General features: G+C 36.8%; 1 protein-coding gene across 2 annotated transcripts in view; it reads left to right on the plus strand.

The window, feature by feature from the left end:
• Window positions 1–22,291, plus strand: part of SEMA3A (semaphorin 3A) — a 331,696-nt gene that overhangs the window by 139,173 nt on the left and 170,232 nt on the right. The window contains exons 1-2 of one of the 2 annotated variants that reach the window (XM_035335573.1): window positions 20,287–20,478; window positions 20,657–20,854. In XM_035335573.1, the coding sequence (XP_035191464.1) occupies window positions 20,295–20,478; window positions 20,657–20,854 (382 nt within the window). In that variant the 5' untranslated portion in view covers window positions 20,287–20,294. Of the gene's footprint in view, window positions 1–20,286; window positions 20,479–20,654; window positions 20,855–22,291 lie in introns of those variants that run through there. The other variant, XM_035335582.1, reaches the window with a different exon arrangement.

Raw genomic sequence — 22,291 nt, forward strand, 5'->3', positions numbered from 1 at the left:
TTTGTGTTACTGGTGCCACTGGAAATGCTCATGTTACCTGAGATGATGTACAAAATTATCAGCATCCATGTGTTACCCTTTGCCCTGAAGCAAAGCACTCTCCTTATCAATCTGTGACATTTCAAATGCCTACAGCCTTGGTATCAGATTTGCAAAGTCAGATCTTTAAGACTAATAGTGTTGCTAAGATTTGGAGAGGCTTAAAATCCTTGACTCAGACTTTGTACATCTAATACCCAATCTGTTTTACACACCTAATCTACTGCTCTCCAGTTTGCATTCACCTGTCATAACTAGGATAAAATAAGCTCCTAAGAAGAAACACAGTCATAAAGTGAACATTAAAGAGGTCTGAATGTAGATGGGAACAGCCTAAAATTTAAGGGGTCACTTTAGTTTCCCATTCCAACAAAAGCTATGACTGGAAGGTTAATAAAAGAAGGCAATGACCTGCAGCTGTCATTGAACAATTATTTGAAGTTGTCTTTACATCTAGATTTTTAAAATTAATTAGTTAGCTTTGTTAGCATTTCCATTCCAAAATATCCTATTAGCGTGAAACTAGAAAAGAAAGAATTGCAATAAAGGAAACATACTATGTTTATGGAATTGTTCCCCATGGAAAATGGCATGCCCAGTTGAACTGGGTGAGAAATCAATAAAAGTACTGAAGCAATAAAGAAATGTTGTCAGGGCAGGGGGTCTTGGAATACATCCTGCAGAGAAATGCCATTCAAAGACTGTAGTGTTGTTTGTTTGTTTGTTTGTTTGTTTGTTTTGCTGTTTCCAGATAGTAATTAGATGACTCATATTGTTATCCGATAGATTAAATGCAATTGATTTCATCTTCAGGATACTACTTGGTAAATCATTATCATGTATGGAGTTTTGCACGCACACATACACAAACACATTAAACTGTAATCAGATCAACAGAAAATACACTTTTATTTGCTGGTTAAACAACAGAAGAATGAGGAGAATTTGTTAGGTAATGATCTAAAAAAAAAAAAAAAAAAAAAAGATAAGAGATCATCAGTGATTTTTAACAGCAGGATAAGAGCTCCAGCTACGTGAACTGCAGAAAACGCAGTTCTGCAGAAATACTATTCTGGTGATACAAGTAGCATACTAGCATATTTTAGACCCTTGGTTTAAGCATTTTTTAGGAAGTGAGAGGCAGCCTAAGACTGAATCACAGACCTGTAACTAATATGTCATTCAACGTTTACCATTTTGTGGAGATGCTTGTTCAAAAAGTAAGCAGTTTGAGCATTCATTCTCAGGAATATGACCAGAAAATCTGTTCAACCTCCCTACCTGTGAGTGGCAATATTCACCAGTGGGATTCATAGAAGCAATAGCTGTTTCATCCGGCAGAAAGCAGCTTATCTTGGTGATGTTAACTACAGAAAGACAACCGGGAACACAAATTATAGAAGGACTTAGAAAAACAAGTCAGAGTACTATTTTTGAAAGCAGCAACAGCAATTGATTTTTCTAATGTTAAAAAAGGTGTTAACAGAGGAAATTTATTCACATAAATGTTTTAAAATAAATATCAAATAGTTCAGCTGGGTGGTTCTGAAATTTTATTTTCATGTTACTCTGGCTATGCTACTGTTTATGTTTTAGCCATGGTACTCAGTATTTTCATCTATTTTTTTTTGTGTGTTTTTCTTACAACTCACCTTCAGATGTGCAAGAAATTAGAATCAGGGATACTGCCCCAGCTCTTTTAGAGTTTTTTAGTGCTGTATTCCTCCAAAAATGCTAAGTCCAGAAATTTGAGTAAATTGTACATCGTTTAGTTCCTGAGTTTTCTGAGTGGTACTTTTCATATGAGATACCACATAACTTTAGTACTGGTTTAACAGACATGTGATGAGTCTTATCAAAAATATAGAATCCCAATATTGGTATTTTAATGTCTTCTTTTTACAGCCAAGCATTAAAATAATAATAATAATAAAAAATAATAAAAAAGTCTCATCATCAGGTTAATACAGAATGTATATACTTATAATCTCTTTTTCAGTTATGTTTTATTCATTAGCTGTAACTGCTCCAAAGTGACCAGCAGCCTCTGAAATGTTGTCCCAGATATCTTCATGCCTTCCTATTGGGACCAGTTTTGATTATGCCATGCCCACAAGTTTCACTATGTCAACTTATTGCAACTCTTACCCAAGCAATATTGTCTTAGGGAAGTGCCCTTTATAAATGTCTACCCAAGATTCTTAAAGAAAGTACCCTTTCTTCAAAATACATGTTAGTTTGGAGTGACAGTTTCAGACAGTATGCCTATTCAGACAGTATGTCTATTCCCAGAATATATTCTCACTTTATTTAATAAAATGATGACTTCTCCTGATCATGTTTAATTAAATTTAGGGAGTTTTTTGTTTGTTTGTTTGTTTGTTTGTTTGTTTGTTTTTCCTAAGTGTCTCTTTATTTTTGTGTTCAGTCTCACATCCTACTCATGATTTATTTTATTTTATTTTATTTTATTTTATTTTATTTTATTTTATTTTATTTTATTTTATTTATTCTGTAAAACATGTACTACCCCACATCAGCCTCATTGGTAACATGTGTGACTCCCTCCACAGATTTTAATTTTCTATTATATTTTTGTTTATTTATTTATTTGGCACCATTTTCTTGCTAACTTGTAAAGCACTAGCAGTAATACCAATTAATAGTTGCATTCTGAAGCTGTACTAAAACTGCCTAAAATAACACAAGGAAATCTGTTGCAGAATTTACTATGTAATAGGTCTCTATTAAAGTTAGACCTGTTTTAGTGCAGAAAAAAAAAAGATTTAATACATATGGCTACATGTTTAGCTGCAGTATTTTCTGCTAAAGTCATATCTCAGGAGTCAGCATTATATCCTAATACAAGCCTATTTGTCCTTGCCAATTTAAACAATATCATCTGTGCTTGCTTTCCTTCAAGGTGCTGATTTTCCTTTATCATTAAAATGACTTTATCACTCTTTCACTTAGCTTTGGCTTATGTGGGAAGCCCTGCCAGTGTTCAATTTGGGTTGTTATAAAATATTTTTGCCCTTCCCCCAAGGTGTTTTTGGACCATAAAATTACTTTTGCATATCCTTTTGAATATATATTCTTGTAACACCTTAGCAATTGCCAGGTTGTTTCCTTTAAATAAACCTCCATCTAGGACTGAACAGTCTCTCTTGAAAAGCCCTTGGAAAATTCTGATCCTACTATCCCATGCTGGTAACTTTGATGATTTTCCACAGCCTTATCTCAGATGTACCTCTGGCAGTCTCAGTCCACATCTAACCCAAGACCTGATAGGCTTGTTCTCGTGTTGACAACTCCATTATACAGTAATAGACTTTGTTCTAGTGCATACATATGCCCATACAGTGTTACTGTGGTTATTAAATCTATCCCACTTTTTATCAGTTTGAAATCATAGGTTTGTATCCAAGAAAATAATTATTTCCAGGTTCTCAAACACTAGATTTTTTTGTCAGACCCCCTTTTGTTAATGGTAAATAATGCCTCACCAAATTCATTTAAGAAGGGAATAAAAACAGTTATAAAGAAGGACATGAAGCTTCTCATTTACATTGCTTAAGATCAGAGCCTCCTTCGGAACAGACTGAAACCCATTTTTGGTTAGTGGTTAGTGTGTTCAGAATGATGCACAAACCAGTGTTGAACATTTTTAATCACACTGCTGTAATTAGTCTCTGCCAGAACCTCTGTTAGACCTTCCACAGAAAAAATAGATTTTTGCTTACGGGCATAGTAGTTATGCATTACTGGTTCTTCAAATGAGCCCAACAAGTTTCAGAACCTTTTTAAGCTTCTCTGTGGTGCTCATTAGACCTTTTTGTACCATTTAACTTAGGCAGCATGATTTATGACAAATGTCCCTATACAATTTAGCATTTAGGTAAACTTGGGAAGCTTTTTGTTGCATCATTGATGATTTCAGCTTTATTGTAACCTGTATACATGCCTAGTAGTGTTAAGGTTTCCAGCAGATATGTTATGTCTATTATATAGAACTCAGATTATGCTTATTCAGATCTGGGCTACAATCTCTGTTTCTTCTCAAAATTCCAACAGCTCAGAGCCTTTACTTATGGATGTCTAATGTTTTATTTTGTTTTTCTAAAGCAAAATATTACTTGGGCAGGTCTTAGTATTGTCAATAATATAGATGTAAAACTTGTGTTATATAAACCAGCCACATACAACCTAAGGAGATATATTATTTAGACCCTGGGCCCTTTGTATGTTTTCTCTTTTCCTGAGTAAGCTGGAAAAAGGCTGTGAGCCAGAAGGATCTCCCAGATAATACAGCAAACCAGACCTCTGCCTTCCTCAAGAGTCTCTTAGGTCTTTCTCTCTGTAATGACATTAATTATGTGTATAATGAATGCAACTATTATTTTAGAAGGTATCTGTAAATTCATTATTTTTCTTTTTTTTTTTTTTTTTTTTTTTTTTCCCCAGAAATTGCAGTTTTATTGAGGGTGCATCGTACGTTGGTTCTGTACTTGCATAATAAATCTGATATTCCTGGGATGAGTGTACAGTATATCTGGAGAATGATTGCAGTACACCAATGCCTCCCTTTGCCCATCTTTTAGTTGTTGGTGCTACATCAGCTCAGTGGTGGCAGGCACATGTATTCAGACATATCCAAGATGACAGCAGAAGTAGACAGAAAAGCATGAATGCCACCTGCTTGAAAAATATATTTTGCTTGGCATTACAAGGTGCTGAGGTAGTCACACTCGTTTCACTGCAAAGTTGATTTTTACTACTCTGATACAATGTTGTAAGAAAAAAAATAGCCAAGATTTAGGCAATCTAAATATATTTTAGACCAGTTACTATATATGAACACAGATGTCACAGATCATTAGCCTGCCAAAGTTAGAAATTTTGGTTTTCTTTTACGTTTATATAAAAAATCCTCCTCCACCGTTAGAATTTTATTCTTATGCTCAGATATGGGTGTTTAAATGACTTTTGAGTCTCTCTGTGAGGAGCTGGAACAAGTTATGTGAAACCAAGTTAAAAACCCTGCTTTCATGAGCTTACCTACTTATTCATCTCCTTTCTTCAACAGTAACTGTATTGGCTCATAGTTATTTGATTTCTTTGGCTGCAGTACTGCACGTGGTTCCTTTGTGCTTATGGGATTTGGAGCGTATATACATGCAAAATGTAGATTGTTCCTGGCAGCATCAGAAGTTCCATGGTGGCTGGGAGGAAGCCTCTACCTCTACCCTCAAAAACTAGAAGTGATAAGATGGTGGTTTTTTTTGTTTGTTTGTTTGCTTTTTTTTTTTTTCCCGTTGATTGATGGCACTATTTATAACCACTTTGATCAGTTTTCTGAAGGTGTGATGTCTTTTCAGGTATCTCAGTTCCTTATAAAGGCTACTTTTCTTGCATATGTCGGGTGCATTATTTCTGTTGAGCGTAAATAGGATTAGCCTTCCTCTTTTTTTTTTTTTCTTTTTTTTTTCTTTTTTTTTTTTTTGAATGCCCATATGTCAGAGCCATCTCCACCACAAGCCAAATGGACAGAGCATCCATTTGTTTTTCAAAGTGAAGTTGTAAGATGGTTCTTACTCAAGCAAACAGATTTACATGCTATGCATTATTATTGACTTATTTATTGCATTAAGGAGATATTAGAAACTCCACCTAACAGTAGTATTCCATCATATCATGTCTCCATTGAATCAACAAATGGTTTTTGTAACTTTTGATCTGTGTCTAAATGATGGCACAGAGGGAAGGTATCATACATTTTAAATATAGTCTATTAATAACAGGCTGAAATTTATTCAAAACTCTGATAACATTTCTCTAATGAAAACAGTTATTAAATTTCTATTATTGAAAGAATTTTGTTGTGAAACTCAGCTCAGCTTCCAAAGGTTATAGATACAAGAAAAAAAATACTTCACTAATTCTTGATTTTTTTTTACTGTCTCCTTCCCAGCCCTGGAGGCTGCTCATCAGTAGGAACAGAATAGAAACACAGAATTGAAGAAATATAGTAGAAACAGAGCACCTAGATATGATTTTCTTTTCCCTGTAATTAACAGCCTCCTCTTGTTTCTGAAACATTGGAGAAATATCTTTACCTACAAAAATTAGGTGAAGTGTTCTTGTGAAATGTGAAATGTTCTTTAGAAAAAGTTATTCAGTTAAGCTAATTTTTGAAAGGCAATTTATTACTCACTTAAGAAAGACATCCTTTTACATAAATAAAAAGAGGCAGCATAGATATAGCAGTAAGTACAACAAATCTTGCCCTGTTCACTGATCCAGCTGTGGATGGATCACTTTCTGGTAATACAGACTAAGAAATCCCCTATGCTTGCACAGTTTTTGTTTCTCCTTTGGCAAACAGCATTATGACAGAATTTTTGTAGTGTGAGCTGCTTTCCCAGATAAGGTAATAGAAAATCCTTTAAATGTTAAATGTCATCTGCCTCGGTTAAATGCCTTAGCTGACCAATGGATCTGTAACCCATATAACTGTCTGTTCTGAGTTGAAGCTTGCATTACTTATTTATCAGCATTATAACATTAACCTGTCCTGTTCTAGACACTGCTGACATTCTGGCTTACATGTAAATAACAAAGAGTTTCTTCTGACTGAGAGGTGTCCTAACAGAACTTGCTGAAATGAAGTTACAGCATTTTTACCAACTCCCAGCTGCCATGAAGGAGGTTCTCTCTAACAGAATTTTCTTAGTTTCCTGAAAACAGCTTTTATCTGATACTAGCTGTGGCAGTAAAAAATCAAAATCAGTAGTGGATCACAGCCAACTCTTCCACTTGTGCGCAGGATAAGTGTGTCATTAACCATGTCTCTCTTAAAGTTCTTTATCTCATGAAAGCAAATTAGTTTGAAGCTAAGATATCTACATGAATGCAGATATCTGCTATCAGGTCTCTGCTGGCTAAAGTTAGTCATATAGGATGTTTGTAAAATAATATCTTATAGCTAATAAAAATATATACCCAACTCCCACCCTCCCTAAGTGTATATGTAAAAAGACAGAATGAACCACATTATTAACATCAGCCCTTACTTTTACACATATATATCTTGACATTGTGCTTTCCTCAGTGAACTTGAGATCTCTCGTGGACACAATATGATATATACATAATACACTGAATTGAATTCATAACATTTTATGGGAAAGTGTCTTCATTTCTGTATAGCTGTGACTGTCATAGTATGACTATTTCCGATTTTTTTTTGCTCTTAGAGAATACACAATATATCATATAAAATCTTGAACATTAATGCTGTTACTAATCATAATGTTTCCCAGAAATAGCTTATATTTCCTTCCCACCACGTAAACAGACTCTGAACTCAGACAATATTACTAGATTTTGGGTTTGTTTAATCATTGTCTTGATTTTTTTCTCTTCTGCCTCTACTGAAACTTCCAACCACAAATATCAATGATAGGTGGAATTGTTTCTGCAATGTGTTATATTGAGGAAAAACAAGAAGTATACCTTATAGGTGCTTTTTTGCATTGATGACAGAGGTATGAGATCATTTATTTTTAGCTTACACTAGTGATAGGTTGAGTGTTTGCATGGTCAAAAAATGCATAACAACTCAGTTACCCAGTTCTATATCTTGGCCCTATTTCATTAGCCTTAAAACTCAGAGTCTGATGTTTCTTATTTCAGAAACATATATATAATACTGTACATATATATATATATTTCCCTATTCAGGTGCTAAGCTATCTGTTCTGCTCCCTAGGCTGTTTCCGTACATCCAGAGCTGTTTCTAGGCAGGTAGTGTTAGTGCCACTAAATCCTGAAGCTCAAACATCCAGGATGAGCTACCGCTGTTTACTTGCCGGTAACTGTATTCCCAAGATCCTTCCATGTGTTGATTCCATGTCAAAGCAGCTTGAATAGGCCTTTGGTACTTTAGTTTACATGAATGAAAAGACAATCACAGAACATACCAAAATTTTATACAGAAAAAATATTCCCTATAATTTCAAGCACTGAAAATAAGGCCTTCCCTGATTTGTCTGCTTGCACAGAGAGAATCGATGGCACAGAATTTTAAATAGATTATTCTCCCACGAACAAATATTTCCAAGAGATTTTCAGAAACAGTAGCAAGCTTCACCTGCCTCCAAATGAAATGTTCTGTGAAAGATATTTTTCAGGAGACCCATTATTTGAAATTCTGGCTCTTTTGATTTGCTTCAGATGGAGGCACTCAAAATAAATACACTCTTATGAAGATGATGGTCCACATTGCACAAGGGTAGATGTGTCAGAGAGAGCTATGTAACACATTTTTCAGCTGCCAGCATGAGTATGTTAATGACATGATTGTGTGTGACTTCAGTGTTTTAATTTAGCTGCTCAGAGATTATGCCTGTAACATGCCAGGTACAACTATTATAATGTGCAACCAAGAATAATGTTTTAAATAATGATAACAACAATGGCAACACTAATAATATCACTTGAGGTGTCTTCATTCCTAATGCTAGCAAAAAACAAACAAACAAACAAAAAACTAGACACAGAAAGGGACATAGAATGTTTTATAATACAACAGATAATCAGAAATAAAAATAAAAATAAAATAAAAAAAAAAGGTCAGAGGATGAAATAGCTTGCACAGAAAGCCTGCAAACTATTTCCTAGTCTCCAGGCTTGAAAAAGACAGAGAAGAACATGTGGCAATTACAGAACCATATTTATTACTTTAAAATAACACAGTTTAATTGCTTTGATATAAATGTTGAAGCATATCTCAACTAGGAGCAAAACAGTGTACTCAATCATGTTACTTTTAATGGAAACAGTCTTGAAAATCGGTTGGGCAAAGAACGTTTGTCATAACTGCTGGCCTAGCAAGTCATGCAAGCACAACTAGATAAATAAGGCAACATGTCCTGCCACTTGTAACTTTATCCTCCAGTATATTTCATCAAAAGGTTCTTAATTTTAATCTGAATGTCTCGATCTTAATGAGAATGAGACTTCCATTTGGCTAGAGCCCAGATCAATTCCACATAATAACAACAGTAACCATTTCAAACTTATCCTTTCCAGTAATTGAACTATATACATGCTAAAAAGCAACAACAAAAACACATAAACAAGCAAACAAGTTAACAGTCTCTATCAAAATGTGCTTTACAAGTTTTACTTTAGGAGTCTTGAAAATGTGATCAGTGAAGAAATACAACATTTGAGGAAGTGGCTGTTGCATATACAAAATGTTGGAAGAGATTAGTGAAATAGGTTTTGCATTTTTCATGCTGTTTCCACAGGAGATGTGCTGAAAGCCATAAAGATATTCTTCTTTCTCCAACTAATTTATTTCACATATACAATAATTTGCGGTCAATAAATCTAGGATGGATTTCCATGGTAAGGCATTGGTGTGGCAAACAGAATGGATAACTTTATTCATAATGTGGTTGTGGTATTTTTATAATCAGTTTTGTAATGTGATATCACTGGAGAGTCTCATCAACCAGTGTTCAATATTAAACAAAGTTTTCCAAAGCAACACATGCTATATACTAATTCATCTCATCAGGGATCCATCTTATGGTGTAAGGGACTCATCTTGTGTGCACATGGCTTTTGACGAGATGATAGCTCTGAGAAATTTACTTGTACAGTTTTATAGCTGGGCACTCCAGATGGAACATTTTACCATAGTAGGATATTTTACCAGGAGGAAAATAACTCCTTCACCAGCCAGACTTGTCTTGACTTATGAAAACAAGAATTGTGGAAGGGTGGGAACTTCTGAGCTTTTTAATGAGAAATAATGACTTTACAATAACAATTTCAGTAGAGAATATTCACAAAACCATTGTTTATTTCTTCCACCTGTCTATTTGTATGTTAGACATCTTATAAAAAGCAAAATATTTAATTTGAGAAAATAATTTCCTTAGAAATATCTATTAAAGAGGGAAACGTTGAAATCCAGTAATTTAAACGATCCAGAGTTTAATATTTGTGAAAAAATAATTTGCAGGTCAAATCTCTGTGTAATGGTCTGCTTATACCCTAAACTTTGAGAGACTAGAAATCTCGGTCCTGCATCTGTCTAAGTTAGTCATCAGACTTAAGTTTAGTCAGTCTGACACTTTTTCAAGTGTTTTCAGCTGTTAGGATTCAGGTTATACACCATCTGATAACCTGTTTTCCCAGATTTCTCTCTTTCCTGGAGGGCCTTCTTTAAAGTCCAAAACATGCTAAAGAAGAAAAGAAAAGAAAGAAAGAAAAAAGAAAAAAAAAAAAAAAAAAGTGACCCTCCTTAATTCTGGATTGTGCTGGATGTACTACTCATAACATTTCAACATGCATAGGCACAGATCCAGCAAAACGTGTAACTCATGAGTAACTCTAGTTGAAGCTGCCAAAGACGGTAGGATGAGCAGAGAAACCACTGAATTTCAGAGCAAAAATACAGGATGAAACTATATCCTCAAACACAAGACTGTAAACTTTAGAAGGATACTCATTCAACACTTGTCAAGAAGGATGAGAAGGATGTTGCTTTTCAGGTTATTCTCATAAATCATTATGGTATCTAAAATTAATTGAGTGATTCCTGAGAAATATATTTGCACTCAATTTTCCTTTTCTTAGCTTTCTGCTTGTAGTGACTTTTAACTCCAGTGGGAAACTGGACTAATTGTATGTGTAATATTTTTCTGCTTTGGCAAAGTCATTGGACTTACATAACCAAACATTGAGTAGAGTGGAAATATTTTTAAAGGTCAAATCATAAAACTGTAAACTCCAGAGGGAATTATCTCTAGGGAGTTATATTGAGTGTACCACTCCCCATATGAAAACTTAATTGATGTCACTTGGTTGAAATTATTATCTCTTGAGCTGTAAGTTGATATGACGTTATGTAAGATATCAGAGTAAAATGCATTTTTCGGATCAGATGTTAAGCCCTGCTTGTGGTATCACAATTGGTCATTGTAAAAAAATGATTATTATGTCACAAACAGAGGATTATGATGTCAGGTGGGGAATAAGTGCAGAAGCAGATAAATTCTTAACAAACAACAGCGATCCTGTTTTCATGAACTGTCTTCAGAAAGAAAGAATGAGAAAAAAGAAGTACAGGGAAATATAGTTCACAGAAGAACACTTGTTTCCAAATAAGATATTTCATAAAGTTTTCCATAAGGTGACAGCTGCTTTTTCAAGCACCACATTCTGTTCTCCGTTATATCAACGCAAATCCAGAGGAACTGCATTTGAATTGTTGTTGCTTGGGATTGACATCAGGGTAACTGAGTAAAATTTGGCTTTAATACATTTTCTCAGAAACAGAAACCATTTATTCCCCTCAAAATAGAGAAGGGGGAATTACCACACATCATATGACATCATGTATTGTTCAACACTTTGGAAGAAAAATGGAGAGCAAGATTTGTTTGAAGTCTGAGATGTTTTTTTTTTTTTTTTTTTTTTTTTTTTTTTTCCTTCTCCTCCTTCCAATTTGCACAATTTATTGGGAACCCCCCCTTTTCTGAAGCACAATACAGACCTTTTGCGCACATGGGAGCTCTCTTAACAGTTGGTTTTGCCATCATAATAAACCCTTTAAGGACACTAATTCTAGGCTTTAGCACACCTCCCTGTTGTTAGCAACATAACGCAAGTAGTTTCAGGGGTGCTTAACAGCAGCTAAAAGGGACTGTTTGAAACAAAATTAGATTTGGTAAACTTAGGTCTAAGGTGGAACATTGCCTTAAATGGGTAAATACTGGCCTTGTATCAACTTTGTCTACAGTGTCATGTTAAGTCACCTTTCTGAAGCCACCAGATTTTTCATACCTTTGTCCTGTGGTGGGGGAGGAGGAGAGGTGGGGGAGGAGCTGGGGGAGATTTCAGCTTCTAAAAGCAAGTGGCAAGTAGCTTCAGAACCTAAACACTAACACACCAACCTGCTGGCTTCATTTGTATTCAACAGATATCTTGCTTTTTCCCCCTCACTGCCTAGTCTGTACCGATTGGTATAAACAATAGATTTTTTTGTCTTTATGAACATATTCTTGTTCTGTTTCACTTGAAGGTAGAGATAAACGTGTAAGGAAAAAAATAAAAATAAAAAGGAGGAAAGCAACCTTCATAGACACATATTTATAGTTTTTAACATTACTATGTAAAGCATCAAGAAATACTCTGGAATTTGGCTGAGAGATTCATGTAATCAGTGTAAGAGGCATATAAGCTTTACACTGAAAGAAAAAAAAAATGAAAAAAAAAAAAAATGAAGGATCCATCTGTGAGATATTTGAAATGCCAGGGAAAGTGAAAAAGGTTAATTATGCTAATTTTATGTTAAACGTGTATACAACATTTATTGTCTCTAACTATATGTGTATGTAGGGTGTGCCGGTTTGAGTCCAATATTTTTTTCCATGATTGTTTTATTATAACATAAAGTATGCTGTATTTACACTATTTTGCATGTACAGAACACCTGGCTTATTAACATATATATCCTTTCTAGTTTGATCACAAGACAGCAAGGTGTTGATAAGTTGCTAATTCTGGTCCAGAATTAAGGATTTATATTGCCATGGGAAATATTTATTGGCAGTACCAGCATCTTTGTCTTTCCTTCTCTTCTGGTACAGGGCCTGGCTCTGAAAGAACAGAAAGATGTTACACAGTGTCAGCAGATCTCCATTATTGTATGAACTCCAACAGGGTGTCAGGCTGCGCTCCTCCCAACATTTGGACACGTGTTTCCCTTACTACCTTTACCACTGCCATTAGTCCTTAGTCATGGGGTGAACTGCTCCAGGGAGCTCTGAATGCTGAAACTGCATCTTCAGCTACTTGGAGAGAAGAGAGGGAAGATGGACTGCAACTGCTCAGACTTTGGTTTGACTGCACTTTCACTAAGCCCAAGTGCTGATGGTAAAAACTCATTACAGAGTCAAGGATGCGTTATATCACCTGATAGTCCTTCTAGTTATACTCTCTGATTTCATATACAAATATTGAGAGAGCAAAATATTCCATATTTGAAATATTTTTAGAATGCCTAAGAGTAAAATCAATCAATTAATCAATCAAAAAAAAATAAAATCTTAGTTTTCAATTATTTTCGTACAGAATTGCTCTAATGTGTGTGCATGTGTTCAAGCTACGTTTGAATTTTCACAGGCAAGATTTATATGACTGACTGGTCCAGCTCCATTCTAACTTTGTTTTGGATTTTAAGACTTCATGAGACAGAAGGAATCTTTCTTTCCTGTGTCTATATTTACCTGCCTAAAATATCATGGACTGTGATGTCAGAAAACAAATAAGAGAACAATGTAGTGGAAAGATTCTCTGAAACAGTTACTAATTCAAACCAGAGAATGGATAAAGTTCCCCTCCCTGTCTGAAACCCCTGTTCACTGGGGATTCAAAGATGGAAAGAGAGAGTTAGTTAATGCTTTTTTAGAGTCTGTTTTTCTTTGAATCCCCCCTCCCCTTTCCTTCTAGCACACACTTTCACACATTGCTGACTCTAAAAGCATTCACAGAGGTCAAATTATTGAAAGTTCAACCAAGTTTTCCTAGGCTATCACAGTTTACTTACCATTCGCAGTTTCTACAGAGTAGTGATTAAATAGCTATCAGTTTTGGCATCAGAAGCCATAAGCTGACTCTTTAGCCCCTATGTTTTGTGTGATATTGTTTGATCTTCCCAAGATGATTTCCACCCACACACTCTATTCAACAAAATCAGACTTCTAATTTGTCTATGAAAAAACATCCTCATTAAAAAGTTTTTAAGTCTAGAAAGTCAAATAGGGCAGTTGTATGAAGATGACAGCCAGTGGTTAGAGTTTTGTTGCTTTTATGTCTTTGTCATATACTAATGAACCACTCAGCACAAGAAGGAAAAAAGAAAAAAAAAAAAAAAAGAAAAAAAAAGGTCTGGATCATACAATGATCATAGCAGATGTTGCATACGCTTTCATTTTGCGGTTTGTGCATATGACTCTGCTGCAATTCACCTGGGCTATTTAAAAGCCTGTGATGAATGGGTGGCACACAAGATAGTGTTGTGTCTTTCAAGTCTTTGACAGTTGGCAGTAAAGGTTACTAAGCAAAATTACATAGGGCCAAAAGGTTGGCTATGATGGATCCCAGATACAATAGAACTGGGGATTTTCTGTATACCTAGTGATAAGGAGGGACTTTTAGGGATGACAGGAAGGACTTGTGTACTATGACAAATGAAGAGTTAAGGATGTGATTGTTGGCATAGTACGTGAGAAAAATAGGATCAATTTATTGTCATCCTAATGTCTTAGTGTGTGGCCCTGAACAAATCCCTAAGGATCAGACCTTGAAAGGTGTATAGGGAGTCTAAAGATGCAAATCAGAACATAAGGAGACTTTCAAAGACAAGCAGGAAATTCTGAAAATCTGAAAATTCTGAAAAAGTAAAAAACTTGGGTGATAAAACTTGAAATTGGATATGAATGCTAAAGTAACTGAATCAGTAAGACATTTGTATATAATATACTTTGCAAGCTGGCTCTTCAGCCCGGACATGACTGGTTTATTATCTGTCTTCTCAGAGATCCACCAACTATTAAATCTATTGGGTTAGAAGAGCAAGTAATTCTACAGGCTGTTTTATGTGAGGAAACCTTTCGGATTGATTACAGTTCCCTCAACAAAGTTCAAAATGTCAGGCCTGGAATGAGATTTAAGTAGACAAAAGTTTCAGGGTTGCTTGCTTTTTTTTTTTTTTTTCCCCCTTTGTAATTATTTTTCTTAAACTGGCTTTTCTCTGAAGAATTAGAACATCAAATCTTTATTTGCATTTCCCTCATCCCCTGAAAAAAAAATAAAAAAATAAAAAAAAATATAAATAAGTCCTTGTTAGTATTTCATCAATGAAGGCCCAACAGCCAATAAACATAAGAAATCAGAGGGAAGGAAGTAGCTCTATTTGAAAGGTAATAGACTTGGAAATTTTGCTTATTTTGGATGAGTACCCCAGAGGTAATCCATTGGAAACAAAAGCTACTGCACCATAACATGAGTTGGAAAAAATAAGCTTTTCGTTACTCTTATTAATGACACATGCTTGGCACTTAAGGCACTTAGGTTTCTTACTATGGCTCTGGGTATCGTAGTTCACATACATTTGAATATGAAGATGAACATGAGGCAGTTGAGGCCAAGGGAATAGAAAAGTTTTGTTTAGGTTTGAAGAGCAAATGCTCTTGCAATGCTGCTGTTCAGACGGGCATATAACCTGTCTCCAGAACAGGATGCAAAGAATATTTTTGAAGAATTTGATGAGGTGTTTAATAGACCTGGAACTATTGTGAATAAAACATACCATACTGATACAGATCCTATTATGCTGCCAAAAGAACAAACATCACATATAGCACAGTCTCATTAGTCCTGAGAAATGAAGGAAAAGTTGATTGTGACAAGACGGTAAGATGCAGTGTTATTGAGAGAAGACAGGTACTAACTGGTTTGGTTAACAACCTGATCACATGCAATAATAATAATACTTATTATTATTATTAAAAAAAAAAAAAAAAAAAAAGTTACAGTTTTGTGTAGATTCGGGAGATTTGAATAAAGCTACCAAATGCAACGTAGCCCAAGGGAGCACTGGGGATAGACATGTCTAGACTTCTAAGAGCAAGAATATTTCCAGATCTAGATGCAAGCCAGTGATTTTGGCAACTTTAGCTTGAAAAAATGTTAAAATCTACACCTTCAACTCCCTTTTTGCTAATTTATTTTTTAGTAACTTTGCTGTGTGATTGCTTCAGAACTTAAAAACTGCCAGTTCACAGAATTTTAAAGCCTTTAAGATCCAGGTGGAAGCAGTGATCTGAAACCTTTTGAGCTAGTGTGATAATCATCAACACTGTTAAAGACAAATGAATAAATAAATAAATCCAATATCCCGTTCAGCAGGTCTGGATATCACAAGCATTTTTCTTTACTTTATAGACCTTTTATAGCTTTCTTCTTTTTTCTTGATTTTTTTTTCTTCCATAAGAGAGAGAGAAGAGCACCTACATTACATACTATGTCAAGTAGACTCCAGGTTTCAACTCCTGTCTGATATAAGCACTTGCACTTAAAGATAAAGCTTCATCCATGTTGCCTTCAGAAGTGAGACCAATATCTGAAGTTCCTCTCCATTGTTGCTTACTCAGCTTTTCTCCAATATTAGTTCACATTTTTTCTGCTCCATGAGCTGGCATATGCACTGAGTCTGCATGAAAAGCTACCCCTTCCATATTCCCACAAAGATTATTTTTAAACAGTCTATTTTATCATTTTTCTGGTATGTCCCCACAAGAAAGTCTGCAGCATCCCAAATGAAAGAGTGGAAGTCTGTGACATGAAAGCAAAACGTGGCAGCTGTTGTCTGGATCTTCTTAAATGGGGTTTTGCTTCTGAACTCAATGTGCTGTGAAACTGCATCCTGAACCTCTCACACATCACGTGACAAATTTATAATTGAGCTCTAGGCTAAGGCTGCTCTTGGACCAATAATTATTCAGTTATTCTAAAGTGTGTTACAAGTATCATTAGGTATACAACTGGAGCAATTTCAAAGGGACCCTTTGTAGAATTGTAAATATTCTGCTTATCAAGCAACTCACCTACTACAGGAGAAAATAGCAGGGAGTCTATATGAGTTAGCATTTCACATTTCCTACAGGAGTGTGTTCTCTAGGGAGTTTTTTAATAATCAGATATACACTCTAAGAGGCTGTTGGGAATTTTTTATTTTTATTTTTTAATCTGATGTTATCAAGAAATTGCACAATGAACCCAAGAAATCTTTCTTTTAAATATTACTAAGTTAGTACTGCCTATCAATAACAAATTCTGGAAATTCCTTTGCAGTTCTGAGAAGTACCTGATCACAACAATATAAACAAGTAATGCCTCATCTAAGACACAGAAAACAATTCTGAAAACATAAGTACATTTTTAAAGCACACTAAAGACTTTCTTAGAGCAGTTAAGCTTTCAAGAGCTTCTAAGTATAAAAATCACAGCAGCAGCAAGAAGATTTGAAGTAATCACGAGTCAAGTAAGGCTATTTCTGACTTACGAGAAGCACCAAGTAATGCCAGCTTATAAGTGACTGAAAGAATAATTCTGCATGGATGGTCAACAGTGAAAGCCCAGTCACATCCAAGTAGAAGTTTTTATAGGATCTATCAATGTGAAGTTGTTGCACCTATTAAAAGGCAGTATAAAAATCTCCATATTATAGTGCCACACAGCATGAGACCAGAAATGTTACACAGAACTCACAAGTGCCTATCTGGATTTTGGAAAGTAAAATACTGTATAGAATGCCATATAAATGCCATTACAGAAAATAAAAATAAAGTCTGTAACAGCTATGGGAAATGATGCAGAAGAACTGTTGTTTCTTCTGAACTCACTGAGTAACAATCGAATAATTAAGCTAATGTGATCTTCTTAAGGGGAGAAGGATATTATCTGAAGAACCAGGGAAAGTTGGGATTTTACTTTTTCCTTCTCTCCAAACTCAGCAGTTAGATTGCTTTCAAAAGACCAAAGAAAAAAGGTGAATAGTTTGTCATTTGAAAGTGAGTTGTTGCCCACCCTGAATTCCCAGAGTTGATGTTTCTGGCACTTGCCATAGGCACGTTGGCCAAATCATTCCTTCCAAGCAGAGCCCAGTTTCGCCTTGGCAGAAGCAACATATGGCAATGGGCGTCTCTGAGATATAAAGCCTCTTCAAACACCACTGAAGTGCTACCATTGCCCATCTCCTTTTAAGGGGGTGTAGCATATGCTAGCCTGACTAGCTGATTAGCACTACTTAGAGTTAAATAACAGGAGGACGACCCACAGGGTCAGTTTTTACCCTTCTCTGTGTCTTTGGACTGACATATCCCACAGAGGAAAGCAAAATGTGAGCAGTCTCACTCACAAAAGGATGCAAAGTGATAGCATCTCTCATCCCTTTTAACATCATTCTCTATTTTATCTCTCAAAATGCAATCTTAGATAAGTTAGTACTCATTGTATCTAATCCATATGTTTTCTGGGCAAAATATATATTGGCTGGGGACCAGGCTTTATTTATTTGGTTGCTGGAAAGTAGCCTGGAGTGTTACACATTCATTTTACATTAGATGGATACCATTTTAGCTTCTTACTTTCTTTTCCTTGTGGGAAAAAAAAAAAAAAAAAAAAAAAAAAAAAGTTGATCCTACTTTATGCGCTTTGAAGTATATTGAATGTAACAACATCATTGTAAAATGATGTGCTTTATAAAGTCCTGAATATGGTGTATCTTTTGTGTTTTGTTTCTAATTGTTTGCTTCACACAAAAGGATAATTCATTAGGCCAATTCTTCAAATAATCTCAAAGTGACATGAATTCCTTTGCAGAGTGAGTGTCTGTAGCAAGTAATCCATGGAAAACAGACAGGCGTCTCTTGTCATTTTGGAGCTCTAATCCACTGCCTGGAGCATGAAAATGCTCAGGATAACAAGTGTGGGAATGACCAAAATCAACATTATTTTTGGATTTTATTTTCTTAACAATGCTGCTGATCAATGGAATTGCTGATTCTGGCAGATACAATGCCACGGGATTAATGAATTAAGCTCAGGAAGCAGAAGAATTTGTTAAAGAGGAGAAGGGAAAAGCCCCTTCTTTTCCACTGGTGTGTGAATATTAAGGACTGAAAGCAGCAATGCCAGAATTTTAGTCCTTGCTTTACTATAGCACCAAGCCTTGTTCTGCACGAGCCTTTACATTTTAATTAGAACCATACTGACACCCGCATTTGCAACTATGAACTTCAGCTTCAAAGTAAAGAATATATCCTAGACGCTGGCTTACTAACTAGGTTTGAGTACAGAAAAGAGATGCCGTGTGCTGTAAAATTCAGAGTGAAGCATGATCCCATTTGGTGGGACTAGATAAGTGATTTTCAACCCACAGTAAATAATGGTGAAAGGAAGGAAGAGATGTAATCCAAATACTGCAGATGCTCTCACCTAAAATACTCACAGAGTTTTTCTTCTGGAAAAGCATAGAGCAAAATAAATAGGGGTCACCTATTTATTGTTAAAAGTTTTCCACTTTCCTGTCCCTAATGCACTAGGAGTGCAATGGGCTGTATATATCAATGCAGGACTACTTTTCAAATTGCATGTTAAATTGATGTTTAACACAGCACAGAAAATTTAATTAACCGTCACTGTCTAAAAAGGTTTTGATGTGCGGGAGGGGACAGTTTAAGTTTGATTGCATGTTTGTATTTACAGCTCCTTAACATTTAGAAGAAGGTATTTTGTGTGTCCTTTCGTTTAAACAAACAAAAAACAGTATCAGGTTTCATTGCATAAAAAAATATAGCACTAAAATATTCAGAGTGCTAGAAATTGGAAGGTTTGGAATGTTTTTAACTTATAAGAATGCTTCAGAGAATCCTCCAGTGTAATTTATAAGCCCCTCTAGAGCTGTACGTGTCTTGAACTGATTGTTGAAGTAGGCTTTACCAGGAATTTATTTTGCTGAATTGGAGTAGTGCAGGAGGTGGGGAGGGCGGGAGGGTTAGCACAACCTTCCCTAACAAGGCTTTAAAAGCTTCAGCGGTAAAGTTATGCTGATGGAAGACTTTGTTACTTGTTTTCAACCGGGAGCAACACGAAGAGGATTATGTTATGGGCAGGAGATGTTATTTGTGTGGGTAGCAACACTGGGGCTTGTGTTTTTAAAGGGGGGTGGGGGCCGGGGAGGGGGGGACATCTTTTAATTGGAGCTGTAAAATGAAATAGCAATAATAATAATAGCAATAGTAATGATGATGATGATGATGATGATGATAGTAATAATAAAAGGAACACAACCCCCTGGACAACGGCATGAAATAGCTCGTGCAATTTACAGCTCCGTGCCTTTTCCAAGCTCGGTGGAGGATTCTGCTCCCTCCTCTAATATCAGCCGCGATGTTTTTTTTGTTGTTGTTGTTGTTTTTGTTTGTTCTTCTTTCTTTTTTTTTTCCCCTTTGCATGTGTGGTGTGACAGCAGGGAAGGGGGGGGGACGGGGAAAGGGGGGGGAGGGGGGGGGGCCGAGCTTTCCTGGCATCCCATGTCAGCCGCTCCCAGCTCGGGGTGGGGGAAGGGCCGGAGCAGCCCCCCCCCCCCCCCCTCCCCGGTGCCTCCCTCCATGTGCGCGGGGACCCGCCCGCCGTGCGGGGAGCGGGGCGCCCGCCAGCACTGCCACGGCCCCGGCCCGGCCCCGGCCCCTGCCCCCGACCCGCACCGCCTGCCGCCGCCTCCCGCACCATGCCGCCCCCCCGCCCTGCCGCCACTCGCTCCCGGGGGCTGCCTCTTTTTCCGGCCCGCGGCGTGTGCGTGAGAGGAGCTTGAAGTTGCCCCGAAGGCGGCGGAGGAGAGGAGGAAGAGGAGGAGGAGGAGGAGGAGGAATAGGAATAGGAGGAGGGAGGCCGGGGTTGCTGGCGGCGGGGCGCGGCGGGGCGCGGCGGGGCGCCGAGCCCACCCCCATCACCTGTTACCTCCGCTCCCCAGGTTGCCTGAAGTTCCCCGGCGGAGCCCGGCAGGACGGGGAGAGCCGCGGCTCCGGCTCGCAGGGACCCTCCAGTGGCTGCCGCAGCATGGGCTGGCTCAGGGGGATTGCCTTGCTTTCCTTGGGAGTATTACTAGCAGGAAGAGTGAACTGCCAGCATGTGAAGAATAACGTGCCGAGGCTCAAATTATCCTATAAAGGTAAGCCTGTTGTTCTCTCTTATTCCCCGTTTTCCTCAAAACCTCTCCTCCTCGCCCCTCATCCCCCCCACACCTTCCTCCCTGGTCTTCCTTATCTTCTGAAGGGGAAAGTGGCATGAGGAGAAATTTCTGAGAAAAATACTTAAAAAAAGACACTGTGCTACGATTGGTACCACGCAGTTTAAACACAGACAAAGAAGAGTTAGTTGCATTTGCAGACAAGGGCTCGGAATCGTTCTGATCCGCGGAATATTCTTTCCAGTCCTGTGCTATTTCATCGGACTTTACTCTTTAAAACGATGAGACGTGTTTGGCCACCCAGCTAATCCCCCCCCTCCCCACCCGTTCTGGGCATGTAGTGCTGCCACGGTACCGGATCTCTTTCAAACAGCGTGAAATAGATGAAGATTTATATTTTCTTTTATTTAGGCATGAAGTGGTTAATTTTCAAGTCATGAATATTCAGTTTGTACAAATCTGACAATCAGATGCCTAACATAAGCAGTAGATGGTGGGTTTGCCAAGAAACTATAAACTGAAAGAAACAGATCAGTCCAGAAAAGGAGGAAAGGACTGTTATGCACTAGAAAATACCGCCTATGGATGTTTAATGCAGTGCAATTTATTTGAGCTGAGGTTGTTTTCAGTATAGTCCGATGCATGTCATTAAAGATCACAAGGAAGGTGTAACTGAAGAAAGAACTATGAGATTACGTTTATGTTGGAAATTGTGTAATGCCAGTCACACTGCAATTGTCAGTAATTAACTTTTGTATAATATTGCCTGTATTAAAGGAGGACTCTGAAGTAGGCAGACTCCTTTTCTTTATCAGCATAGGTCCTCTATACATACATTTCCAGGAGAATTCACAAAATCTGGAGAATATGTAACTGGCAAAGAAGTTTAAAATGTAAGAGCTGTAGAGTACTATTACTAAAAAGGATGCTTGTGTGTGTGTGTACATGTTTCTCTCTGAAGACTTCCCTTCTCATAATTCTTAGATTATTAAAGGCTGGGAGAAGGAGCAGCAACTATGATTCTGAAAGAAGGGAGGAAAAGTAACACACCATTTCTATAGTGGAAAAAAGAGAACGTGTGTGTGCATGCCTGGTCATAGATGTCAATCTCAGTTTACAGTATAGTGTCAATATATCGCTTGCCAGTAGAAATAATTTTTATTATTATTATTATTAATTTTTTTTCATCTTTCATATGCTGCAAATGAAACAGAGAAAAGTCCTCTCTGAGACAAGGCAGATGTCATTTTCACACTTCAGATTAAAAATAATAATAATAAAAAAACACCTGCAAAACTTGGATGCATTGTATGAAAAAAATACATGTGTGGGACTTTACTAAGGAATACATATATGCATATTTTTTGTGTGTTTAGACTTGAGAAGATTTATATGAAAAGAACAGTTTAAGGGGTTCAG

This window comes from Oxyura jamaicensis, chromosome 1, assembly GCF_011077185.1.
Source record: "Oxyura jamaicensis isolate SHBP4307 breed ruddy duck chromosome 1, BPBGC_Ojam_1.0, whole genome shotgun sequence".
Taxonomy (NCBI): Eukaryota; Metazoa; Chordata; class Aves; order Anseriformes; family Anatidae; genus Oxyura; species Oxyura jamaicensis.